Below are 13,632 nucleotides of genomic sequence, written 5' to 3' on the forward strand. Positions count from 1 at the left end.
GTCATTTGAGATGTCATCAGTGATGTCATCAGTGATGTCACTGACCATGTCATGAATGATGTAATATGTGACATCATCAGCAGTGGATTGCGGGTGCGCGATATATAGTTAGTGCAACTAACTATATATGGAATTTCAATGGTTTTGTGTGAGTAAAATAAGGTTTTGTAAATGCGAATTCCTAACTATAAATGGTCTATAACCTATGGTTTTTTCAGTGAATTTTCAAGGTTTTGTAAATGCTAATTCCTAACTATATATGGTCTATAACCTATGGTTTTTTCAGTGAATATATATATATAACACTCATTCACAACTTCAGCGCTATGTGATCAAGGCCGTATGTCTGGCGGCTGAAACGCGTCATTTGGACAACTTGATGCTTCAATAAATCAACTTTAACCCGTTGGCTGCTTCCGCTTCTTGGTGGCAGTGCGGCCGTTTTTAAAAAATGGGCGCGGTCGCTTCGGCCATTGGCCGACGGCAGCACCAGCGAGGTAGTGCTGCAGCCAATGGGTTAATCTTCAAACTTTGCGTGTGAAGTCTGCTTCCTGGTGTTGCGCCGCTCCTTTGGAAGGCTGTACCCCTGGGATCCTGTTGTGATATATATTTTCTCCCCTGGTAAACTGACGGGTTTGTTAGACAGAAAACTACTTAAATTCAGGAATAGCTATGCAATACCTGGTGTCTCTCAAGGGCCCACAGGATCACTCTTCAGCAGGTAAAAAAACAACTAAATAATAACAAAAAAACCTGGTCTCTCTCCAGGGCACATGGGAAATTCACAGAAATGGATAGATGGGGGTGAGTAAAAATCAATTAAATTAAAAAAGAAATACCTTGTGTTTATCTAGGCCCACAGAACCCTACGGAAGTCCAGGGCTGAGGAGAGAGACATACATTGATTAAATAAAAGCAACCGTGCACCACAGTCTACTGCAATCCACTACAAGCACAGATTTAATAGTAAATGTATATTAAAAGAAAATTACAAATAAGCATAAAGTGGCACCAATCAACCATCAATGGTCCTTGGAAAAGGCTTTTAAAAGTGGCTTAAATGAATTCACAGTCACACACACCCTGGCTGCTCAATACAGTTTTCACCCACTTGGCAAGGAGGAGACTCATTTAGCAACTTGGACAGAAATTGAAAAGTGTATTAGGCCAGTCTGCAACAAAGGGAATTGAGCTGAGTATCAGACCCCCCCCCCCCCCCACTCACACACACAACAGGTTATGTCTCAGGGATTGGGGCTGGGGCGGAGTTGGACTTTCTCCTCCCTCCTACCTTGCACATCCTCTTACTCTTAAGGTCACAGGATCTTTAGGTAGGGTTTATATTGGCTGTTATTTGTAGATTCTGATTGGTTCTCAGGTCTAGGGTTCCTATTGGCTCTAGGTTTTGGGCTTGGTCTACCATTGGTTATTAGGGTGACTATGGGATCTGGATTTTAGGGATAGGGTTCCGATCGGTTTTTAGAGCTAGGGTTCTTGTTAGTTAGGGTTCCTATTGGCACGTGTCACCTGATCACAAATGCTGTTCTAACTGAGGGCTTAGGGCATCCAGACAGGGCATCCAGACTTATCGTTCAAGGAAAAGGGCAGTAGGTTAAGGATGCTGTCTATTTTGGGCTGGTAGTAATTGTAATTGGCCAAGAGCCAAAATCCCTGCATCTCCACCATAAGTACTGTTGGCAAGCAACCACTCCATTTCAAAATCTATACTACACCCGAAATACTACCTACACTAGATCCTCTCCCCTTGTATATATTCACTGACTGGCCATAACTCCTATTTATCCACCTGTATCAATTATATAACCTCTTCAACAAACAAAACCAAACACTACACCTGCACCACCCAATCTATCAAAAACATACCAAATATAAAACAACCACACAAAGAAATGGCAAACACAATGTTACTCACCAGAAAAGAAAATGAAGGGAAGGCGCAGGAGTATGATCACTAGGTTTTTTGATCGTACCTTCGCTCCTGAATCTTCCACACCCCATTTAAACCACCTAACATAGCAATTACACCACTACCTTCCACAATAGCCCACGCATACTTGTCTCAAACTTCTGAATTCTCTACCTAAACAACCTCCTTTCCACCTGCAGGCAGACTACCCCCCACAGGACTTGAAAATCAACTCGCCCGGTCGCATTTGCTATGCTAGCTATGTTTAGCTCTTACTCGCCCTTTCTGGCAGGTAGAAAGACAAACTGACACTTGACCTCTGCCTCTGAAAGCAGAGCAAATGTGACAAGATAGCAAGATTTAAAGGCATCTTTATTGCTCACAAAGTGAATGAGCAATAAAAATGCTTTTAAATCTTGATAACTTGTCCATTTGCTCAGCGTTGAGTCAGAGGCTAAGTGCATTTCAGTTAGGTCGAGTTGGTGTTTCATGTTACTAAACCTGCAGGTCTAGTGCGTTTTATGATTTTTCGAACCCTGCACCAGCTCACCCTCAGCAAATTCCCATATGCTTCTGTCCCTCCTCATGTACAAAGTCAATCACCTCATAGCATCTTGAAATTAACAGACTAGAAGCACATCAGGTTGGTAGGTAACCACTCCCATTTCAATATCTATACTACACCCGAAATACTACCCACACTAGATGCTTCCCCCTTGTATACATTCATTGACTGACATAACTCCTATTTATCCACCTGCATCAATCATATAACATCTTCAACAAACAAAACCAACAACTACACCTGCACCACACAATCTATCAAAAACAACACACCAAATAAAACAACACCATAAAAAAATGGCAAACACCATGTTACTCACCAGAAAAGAAAATGAGGGGAAGGCGCAAGAGTATGATCACTAGGTTACTTGATCGTACCTTCGCTCCCGAATCTTCCACACCCCATTTAAACCACCTAACAACATTACAATTACACCACTACCTTCCACACAAGTCCATGCAAACATGTATCAAACCTCTGAATTCTCTACCTAAACAACCTACTTTCACCTGCAAGCAGACTACCAACCCCCCCCCCCCCCCCCCCCCCCACAGGACTCGAAACATCGACTCGCCCGCCCGCATTTGCGAGTCAGATTCAATAGGGACAAGCTATTTTTAGCTCTTATTCACCCTTTCTGGCAAGTAGGAAGACAAACTGACACTTGACCTTGATCTCTGCCTCTGAAAGCAGAGCAAATGTGACAGCCATCTGAAGCTGAACCCGGACAAGACGGTGGTCCTCCTCCTCTGCTCAACCCCCTCAGCCTGGTACGAATCCTGGTGGCCGACCGCCCTGGGAGCAGCACCAACACACACCGACCACGCAGGCATCCTGGGTTTCATCCTCGATTCAACACTCTCCATGACCAAGCAAGTCAACGCTGTCTCATCCACCTGCTTCAGCACCCTCTGCATGCTCCGGAAGATCTATAGGTGGATCCCAACCGACACAAGAAGACCGGTCACCCAGGCCCTCGTCCGCAGCAGGCTGGACTACGGAAACACCCTTTAAGCCAAACTGCTGAAACGAGTGTAACGCATATAGAACGCCTCTGCCCGCCTGTTCCTCGACACAGCCACATCACACCCCACCTGAGAGCCTGCACTGGCTGCCCGTCTACAAGAGGATCACCTTCAAACTCCTCACACACGCACACAAGGCACTCCACGACACCGGACCAGCATACCTCAACAGACGACTCACCTTCTACACCCCGAACCGCCAGCTCCGCTCCGCCGACCGCGCCCTCGCTACAGTTCCCCACATCTGAAGAGCGACCGCCGGTGGCAGGTCGTTCTCCTACCTCACCGCCAAGACCTCCAACACCCTCCCCATCCTCCTACGGCAGACCCAAGACCTACTTACCTTCAGGAGACTACTCAAGACCTAGCTCTTCGAGCAGTAGCAGCGCCCCCTCCCCGCCCTCCCCCACGCAAGCGCCTTGAGACCCTCACTGGTAAGTAGTGCGCTGTACAAATTTCATGATTGATTGTCAAGATAGCAAGATTTAAAGACATCTTCATTGCTCACAAAGTGAATGAGCAATGAAGATGCTTTTAAATCTTGTTAACTTGTCACATTTGCTCAGCTTTAAGTCAGAGGCCAAGTGCATTTCAGTTAGGTCAAGTAGATGTTTCACGTTACTAGACCTGCAGCTCTAGTTAAATTTTTATGATTTTTCGAACCCTGCCCCAGCTCACCCTCACCAAATTCCCATATGCTCCTGTCCCTCCTCGTGTACAAAGTCAATCACCTCATAGCATCTTGAAATTAACAGACTAGAAGCACATCCGGTACATTACTTTTCAATGCAAGATTCATGAACGAAAATAGCTACAACGTTTCTGACCTACTCTCAGAAACCACACCAGCCCTCACCTTCATTACAGCCTATAACTCAACAAAGTCATCCCACCAGATTTTTACATCAACAAAAATCGTATTAGCAAAATTGTCGGAGCCCTGGCCGTCATCCGTTTAACAAACAAAACACCAAATCAGAGAAGAGAGTCCCTTTTTTGTTTGAGACTTCGATTTATTATTATTTTTTATTTTATTTTTTAAACTTTTCTACTTCCAGTCAAGGGCAGACAAACACCCCCACAAATGGGTAAAGGGCACCCACACACAGCCAAATCATGACATAACATAACATGTATTTGTAAAGCGCACGCTCACCCAGAGGTATCTTGATGCTGAATAACAGTTGTTTTATTGTTACCAAAATCAATGGTACTAATTTTATCAACCTCAGATGGATGAAAGACTGAATGGACCCATTGGGATTTGGACATGTGACCATGAGATCGAACACAAGCCCCTGCAATGGACACATTAGTCCACTGGGCCACCAGACCCAGCGATCATGAAAGATGCGTTCTCATTTTGGTGGAATGGTGTATTAACTTTAAATTAGGCTCGTCAACTAAGAACCCATGAGACAAGCTTGAACCTGTCTAAATGAAGCTAAAATGTGTAATGCATATAGACGTATTGCACCCTTCCGTATTTGTTAAACAAGATCGAAGAACAGTAATCTGTTGTTGTTGTTGTAAAATGACAAAGTTTAAAAGTAACAAAAAAATAAGTTTCTACTTCCAAGCTCCAGCGGGACCAATCTTCTTCGTCTATCTGACCCGTTCTGCTTTGAGGTTGGTCTCAAATTGCGCCTATGTCCTGTTCTACTGCAAGTATGACTTGCTGCGACGCTTTACACTTTTAATCTTGATTTATCCTTTAATTATTAAAAATTCAGATCTCCGGACCCTGTCTTTTGGATTTTTGGTGTCATAGTGTCATTCAGTTCTTTCAATTTTGCTCTGTTTTTCTGACAAGGAGTGGCATTTTTATTGTGTTGTGTGTTTTGACTTTTCAACTGTTTTGGTACTCATAAATGCTTTACACTTTTTTGCGAAGTTAAGCCTGTCAGCGATGTGCTGTAGCTACCAGGGGTTGAGCTTGAGGCTAAATTACTAAAAACCTTAAGTATACCTGTGAGAAGTTGGCCTGATATGTGATGTTTCCAATTCTGGAACCACCTTGTATCAGTCCAAACAATCCCTTATGGTGTCTCGTTGTAAGTCAACCTTATAGACAAGCTATCCTAGTGGTAGCATGGACTAAGCAGCCTTAAAGGCTAAACTCAAGAGGTCGTGTTAAGCGAGCTGTTTTACCAATCACAATCCTGTAATACCAAATGAAAGGACATCACACAAGTTATATATAAAAATATATGTATTTATTTCTAAAATAATCCTCTGTACTCTTTATGAGTGCAGAGGCACAAGCGTTAAAACAAAAGCACAGTTAAACATATGAAAGTTGCACAATTATGGATGAGGCCGGGGGGCCACGCAAACCATATATTAAAAAAGTGGTATAAGGGATACCAATCGAACAGTGGTTAGGCCTAGGGCCTAGGGAATCGCTGGGAGCAGTCGGGACTAGCAATGCTGAAGTCGGGAAAAGCCCGCGGGATTCGGGTGCAGCGGTTAAAGCACAGGCCTGCACCAATGCAATGTCAATGGTGCGTAAAAGTTATAAAGTTAAAGTTTAAGGAGACTTCCGCTTAACCTAGCAAGATGAAACTTTAAACACATACACTAGAGGTGTGTACCAGTGTGGGAACACCGGCGTTGATGAGTTACCTCACCCACAGGAAGCTGGTGCACAGGTGCGAAGTAGTGTCTGGTTTTGTCACGCTTGTTGATGGTGCTTGGAGCTGAAAATGCTGCAGGCGTCGAGTCGAGAAGTGTCCGGTGTGATCCAAGGGTGGATCGAAGTTAAAGATGACCTGAAAGCAGAGGGGACAGAGTCTGGGTCACTCAGCAGTGACCAGGCCGGAACCAGATGGAACCAGGCGATGTCGGGCGCTTTCAGGTCGCTGACGGGTCGCTTCTCTTCGCTGCCACGTGGACTCTGGGGCACCGAGGATGTCCAGGAGTGGATCACGAGCTGTCCCACGCAGGCTCTCGGTGTCTGCTTCCGGATCGGAACCAACAACACTTGGCAAGGGCAACCCACGCAGGATTCGAAGATGGCGTTACACTCGGACCAGGAGGGTCAGAGCGAGCGCTCCTTTTCAGGGGAGCGAGTGCAAGTCTGGAGCAACCAGATTCACAAGTTGGTTTTCAAGGTTCGTCGGCACAGGGGCCACAAGCCAACGGGCAAGTGACCAGGCCAACGCGTTGAGCCAAAAGATGCAGAAGGGCCCCACGCAGCACTCTGTGAGTGTAGAGGGGTGAGCTTCGGTGCAAGAGAGGCTCAGGGCTGGGGCTTCTTAGACCCCAATGCACAGCTTCGAGGATCACTCGTGGGCTGCAAGGTCAGCGTCTCGTGGTCTTCCCAAGATGGCGGACCCCACGCCTCCATGGGTCTCAGCTCTGCAGGGACTGTGGATCGGGCTGTTAGAAGGCAGGCTCGCTTGGTCTTGTCGAACTCTGTCGCTCGAGTTCCGGCGGGAACTGCAACAAAGCAAACGTCGAGGTGCTGGATGGTGCCTGTTTGACCAGGGTGGCCACTCCTTGACCACAAGGGAGATTCTTCAGTCTTCTACGTTGAGTAGGATGTCGAAGGGTCCAGAGTTTCGTTTCATAAGTTTCAGTCAGGATAATCTGAGTGCGTTGGCACTGCTCCCATTTTTATACCAATCTAGGGGGCTGGATTACCTGCTAGGTCCCCTCCTATGGGTGGGACCCAGGAAGGGGGTGGTTACACCCCTTTCCCTTTGTCCAGGTCGCGCTGGGACTGGGGCTGGTGTGCCCCAGAACCGGTTTGACCGGATTATGCAAGGGGAAGCCTTGTGCTCCCCAGGCAGTGTCTGGTTTCTTTCAAACCTCCCCGCTACAATCCACTATCTCCTGTCTGGGGTGGTGTGACACCTCCCTGTGACAGGAAACCCTTTGTCCAGGCCTCCTTGGCTGAGTTTCGGTCAGCAGCAGGAGGTCAGACCCGTGTCTGTGGCAGAAGCATCCATTTTGTGGTGCTGAGGCTCCTTTTAAAATCAACCGCGTTTTAGCAAAGTAACATGTTGTCTCCCTCTAGAGGGGTGGAATGCTATCCCAGTCGACAGGACTGTCGAGGGGATAGTATTCCAAATTGTATGACACCTTACACGACATGTTTTGATAAAGCCAAACCAAAGTTAACATATAACCGCGAGGATTATAATGCACTTAATAGTATATGGTATGGCATTATCCCGGAACAGCTTAGGGAGTTGTTCCCGACAGCTGCAGACAGGCTCAGCTCATGCTCGAGCTCCATCTCACATTAAACCACGCACTCTGCCTCCAGGATTGAGAAGGCCTTCCATAGGAGTGACTCACAGGTTTATATGTGTCCAGATATAGGTTTAGATATAGGTATACTATATCTAAGCAAGAGGTGATTACACCAACTTGCCCCAGCTGAGTGATCAGCCAGTTGTGTCAATTTAAGAACCAGCCAGGGGTGGCAAAAGATATGCTGCAGCCCCTGGTAGGCCTTGGATGCACCTATGCCCATGGCACCTATAGTGCACTATATAGGGGCTGACAAGGTGTCCTGTACCAATCAGGTAATGCACCTAGGGTGCATGGAGTCCATTTTAAGGAGAGAGCAGATAGCCTGGGGCCCTGATTAGCAGGGAACCAGGCCAACTAAGTCGAAAGCCAGCTAAACACAAGGAAAAAAATCTGGGGTAACCATAGTCAGGTAGCCACCTTCCTACAATACCCAACAGGATAGTGTCTTTATTACTTGTGATGGATACCAATCCACCCCATTAATGAATAACTTTCTCCCAAATAGAGTTGATATAGTTTAGGCCCTCTATGCCCTGGATGTCTTTGGACCTCATTCAAAATATCCCCACTGAATGTATCCTGTTCTATACCACCGACACCTGGAGATTATTTTGCTGATGTTGGAGTTTTTTTCAACAGGAGAATTGAGCGTTTTATGCTACAATGTGTACTGTCAGGTTAGTAGTAATATGTGAATTGCTCGATAACTGAGAAATAGGCTGACATTGTAGGAAAGGATTAATTAATATTGAGGGTTAAAGTTGGAAAAACATAAGGTAAGGAAATTGCAGAGATTAAGGGGACGGTCATAAATATAAGGACTTGAGGTAAATTGCAAAATGTTCTCTTCCTATGAATGTTGGCGATCTCTTTTCACAGGGCACACAAAAATAATTATCCTTTTTATTATCTCTGTATATACGAGCACATACATAAAAGAATATGTTTGAGCATTTGGGATTTTAAAATGTGTTTATTTGTTGTTATCCCCTTTACCTACAGCATTGGAGTGCTACTGTGAGCACTGTGTGAAGCAAAACTTTACATGCATCACTGATGGGCTCTGTTTGGCTTCAGTAATACGAACTGGAGAAAAAGTGATGCACAACCATATGTGTATTGCAGCCGTTGATCTGGTTCCAAAAGATAGACCATTTCTCTGTGCCCCCTCGGTGCTGGATGACGTCTATACGAAACCTCACTGCTGTGACAAGGACCACTGCAACAAAATCAATATTACAGTGACTGCAATTGGTAGGAACGATTTATTTATTTATTTATTTATTTTGGGTATTTGTATAGCAGCACAGAGTGCATTACATAAAACTGTAGCAGTACATCATGAGTAAGCATGTCAGTGGCAAGTCGGTGTGGCACAGAAGGTCAGATTAGTTATTAAGGTACAATGTGAAGAGCTGTTGCTTCATGTCTTTCCGTGCACAGGGGCATGGAGTCTCTTGGATTCCCATAATGTGGCTCCAGAGTTGTGGAAACCCATAATTGAGTAGATTAATGTTGGCAGAATGAAAAGAAATGGACAAAGTGCTCCTCGTTTATCATCAGTATGGTTAAAAGAATACATGGGCAAAATGAAGAAGCAAAAGATAAAACATCAGGCCGGCAGAAATTCTAATGTTCGAGGCATGTCAGCTGTACATTGCATGCTTTGCTTACTCCTGCCATCTAGTGTTGGGTCTGAATGTTTGCAAGTTGTTTTTGACTTTGAAGAAGTCTCTCCAGTCACAAGGTACGGTGACTCCTCCTTTCTGTGATAGTTTTCATGGTCATCAACTCCATTGTTAGATAGTTTTTTTTCCGCCAACTGGTTCGGACGTCTATTGTTGCGCTCCAGTTCAGATTCGTTTCTCGGGTTCCCCTTGGTGCGCAATCCACTCTACCTTCAACCGTATTGTTTCAAACACTTTTCCCTCTTCTTCACGTTTCGATTCGGTCAACAAAATCTCCATTTCCGATATGAAAGTTTTGTGGGCGGCCTTCGGGCCTACCCGCATTGGTCCGGCTCTTCGTCGATGGATCGGACTCCATTTAAATTCTGCCCTCTGTGCCACGTCAAGAACCCGCGTACCGACTTGCACCAGGTGTGTAACTTGTGCTTGTCTCCAGAGCACAGAGAACAAGACTGCAATGCGTGAAACTCTTTTCGGTCAAAGAAAACTCTCAGAAATCGTCGGGCTCAACGTCAGGAGATGCAGCGCCAGCATATTGACTACACACCTGATATCTTCGGCGAAGACTCAGAGCATGATGACCCTGATCCCACAGCAGCCGAGGAAGAACAGGTCTTCGAAGTGTTGGACTCTGATTCAGAGTTGGAGATAGACCTCGACGATGTGCCAGAGGGACAGGGTGATGTGAGTACAGAAGATCCCTTGCCCTGTCCACCCATCCCTCAAACATCTAAGGTTCCAGCACCACCTCCGCATGCCTTCTGGCCAAGGTCGGCACCGAGACGATGTTTCTGAGACTCCGCCTCATGGCTCGGCACTGAAAAATACTGTCCAGTCATCTGGCTTGGGACCGAGCCAGCCCAAAGCCACTTCGGAGCCGAGACCTTCCGGTTCCAAGCACAGTTGTTTCAGAGCCAAAACCTTCGACACCGAAAACCAGCAAACAAACTTCAGAGCCGAAATCGTCCACAATCAAAGGTCACTCCATCTCAGCTCCAAAATATTTGGTAACGAATACCAAGGAAGCCCCTTCAGTACCCTTAGATCCAAAAATAGACATTGTTCCGTCCAATCCGGATCCAAAGCAAAAGAAACTCTATAATAATCCTGTCACAGGACATTCATACAAAGACACCATCCAAGCACAAGCTTCCTGATGATGGTAGTCATTCTAAAATCTCTTTGAAAAAGAAAAATGTTGGTACTAGCCCTTTTCATCCACTACCATCACCACTTCCCTCCTCCCAAATTTTGCATCCTTTATATATTACACCTCATCACTCTCCCCAAGGAGGAGACAATACTGATGAGGGAGATGCATGTACCAGGGGTTCCATGGACAGATTATACAATTGATCTTCCAATGGATAATGATCTTGACCTTCACCCTGCCAAGCCACCTCCACCTGATGACAATTTCTCTTATCAAGAACTCATTGCCAGGGCTCCTCAATGCCATGGGGTGGAGCTACACAAAGAATCCTTAAAGGAGGACTTCCTATTTGAGACTTTAAAATCCACACACTGGTCGAGCCACACACTCCCTATGCTCAAAGGTATGATGAGGCACGCTGACAAGATTTTTAAAGACCCTGTACGAGCACGTGTCCTCACTCCTAGTGTCGACAAATATAAACCTTCCCCAACAGATCCTGTGTTTATTAAAGGGCAGTTACCACTTGACTCTTTAGTAGTATCTAATGCTCATAACCGAGCTAATTCTCAAACTACGGGTGATGCTCCTCCCCCAGATAAAGAGTCAAAGCTCATTGATGCTTTTGGCAAACATATAGCTGCACAAGCGGCCAATCACTAGGGCATTGCTAACATGCAGGGCCTTTTTTCCAGATACGATGGGGCGCACTGGGAAGAAATGGAGCAATTACTACAATTTCTCGCAGAGGAGCATCAAGCCAAAGCTCAACATTTAGTCCAGGAAAGTAACTTAATTTCCAACTCTTCCATAAGGTGTGCTCTAGATGTAGTAAATGTAGTGCTCTAGATGTAGTAAATGTAGTGTATTTTGTAAAGCGCACAGCTGCCCCAACGGGGCGTCCCGGCGCTGTATAACGCGGTGGAACCCTTCCTGGCTCTCTTTCTGAGATGCCCCTCCTGGGCACCCCAAAGGTGAAGCCAGGCAGTGTTGTAGGGGCCGTTGTGGAGATTAAGCAAGCTATTGCCTAGAGTTGCAGCGTGGGACCCATGATTAGAGTAGGCGCCGAGGCGAGAATTATCGAGTCCGTGGAAATTGAGCCCAAGACCCTGCCGCGTCGGGCCTTGAACCCTGGTCCCGGGCCTGATCTCTGCTTCAGAGTCTGCCACTCTAACCAGTGAGCCACACTTCTCCACATGCTACTGACACTGTAGCTAGGAAAATAAATAATAGCGTTTTTCTCGGAAGGTATGCCTGGTTACGGATTTTTGATGAACAACATCTTTTTGGCCCTGAAGTTGCTCAAGCGCTGGAAAAAATGAAAAAGGACACTGAAATTAACAATTCTTTAGGAGCACTTCAGTCTCCTTCAAACAGAGGTTTCTTTTGATGCTCCTTTTACCGGGGAGGATCCAAGTCAACAACCTCCGATCAAAACACTTCCTCTTACAACGGTAACAACCAATCCTTCTCCAAGAGGATATTTTCGAGGAGGTTATAGGGGAACCGTTTCAAAGGTAGGTACACAAGAGGTTGGTGTGAGGGGACAGGAAGTTTGCAGCAACAATTAATATGTGAGCTAACCACAATATTGGAGAGCAAGGCTACTAATTTTGCAACGCAGTTCTACTACCAACCCCACGCTGGAGGACAGTGTGGGATGGAATTATCACCACACTTCAAACATATAAACAGTGAACATTGAAACCTTGAAAAAGTCGCATGTACAATTTTACTGAGGCGACGAACGCAATTCACAAAGAAATCATGAAAAAGGAATGAAGATCAAAGAAACTACTTGGATTTCTGTTTATGATTTTGTGTGACTAACAGAAGCTACTGCTGTCCTTTGTTGTATATGACGTGTTCTGGGCATTGCCAGTTGCCCTTCAATAGGTACTTCCTCTTCTACAGCTAGGCGATTTTATGTCTACTCTAGACTTAAAAGATGCATATTTTTACATTCCAATTCATCCAGCTCATCGCAAATACCTCAGATTTGTGATAGCATGGCAGGCATTACCAGTTAAAAGTACTTCCATTTGGAGTCACCACTGCTCCCAGAGTATTTACCAAATTTCTAGCAGTAGTAGCCGCTCATCTCAGAGGACAATGTATTCATGTCTTCCCCTACCTAGATGACTGGTTCATCGAAGCCAGCACTTATCAAACCGGTCTGCAACACACTCAGACATCAATACACTTCATCAGTTGTGCTTGACCATCCATGCACAAAAGTGTTACCTGTGTCCCGCACAGATGCAGGCTTATCTAGGTGTTAGTTCAACTCTCTAAAAGCTCTAGCCTCTCCCAATGTAGCCAGAATTCACAAGATTCAGTCTTTGGTACTACAGTTTAAGTCTAATCAAACATTACCAGCCAGAGTTTTCACGCAACTGCTGGGAATGATGGCATCTTGCATCGCAATTGTGCTTCATGTAAGGCTTCACATGTGTCCTCTACAAGAATGTCTAGCACGTCCGTCGAATCAATCACAGGGTCATTTAAACGATTTAGTGTTGGTAAGGGAATGCAACTATCGCTCACTGCATTGGTGGAACCCACAAAACGTATCAAAAGGGTAGCCCTTAATAGACCCTATTCAAACAGAGTGTGCCAACAAACTCATCTCTCACTGGTGGGGTGCCCATCTCCAACATTACACAATCCAGGGTCTGTGGAGCGACAATCACAAAAGTCTCCATATCAACTACCTAGAACTTCTGGCAGTATTCCTAGAACTCAAGGCTTTTAAGGCTCACCTTAAAGGCAAAACTGTCTGCACATACAATATGACAGCAATGTACTATGTACAAAAACAAGGAAGGATCACACACTCCAACTGTCACACCTCTCACAGGACATTTATAACTGGGCAATTCATCACAACATCTATCTCCTAACAGAACACCGTGCAGGAGTAAACAACCAGATTGCCGACCTCCTCAGCAGACCGAGGCAGCAAGTTCACGAGCGGAAACTTCATCCCCAAGTTGTTCTTCCTTACTTCC

General features: G+C 45.5%; 1 protein-coding gene across 2 annotated transcripts in view; it reads left to right on the forward strand.

Moving 5' to 3' along the window:
- Positions 1–13,632, forward strand: part of LOC147722897 (TGF-beta receptor type-1-like) — a 1,593,949-nt gene that overhangs the window by 123,304 nt on the left and 1,457,013 nt on the right. For both annotated transcript variants that reach the window (XM_086965305.1, XM_086965306.1), the window contains exon 2: positions 8,783–9,034. In XM_086965305.1, coding sequence (XP_086821431.1) covers positions 8,783–9,034 — 252 coding nt within the window. The remainder of the gene's footprint in view (positions 1–8,782; positions 9,035–13,632) is intronic.

This window comes from Lissotriton vulgaris, chromosome 4_1 (genome assembly GCF_964263255.1).
Source record: "Lissotriton vulgaris chromosome 4_1, aLisVul1.2, whole genome shotgun sequence".
Lineage (NCBI taxonomy): Eukaryota > Metazoa > Chordata > Amphibia > Caudata > Salamandridae > Lissotriton > Lissotriton vulgaris.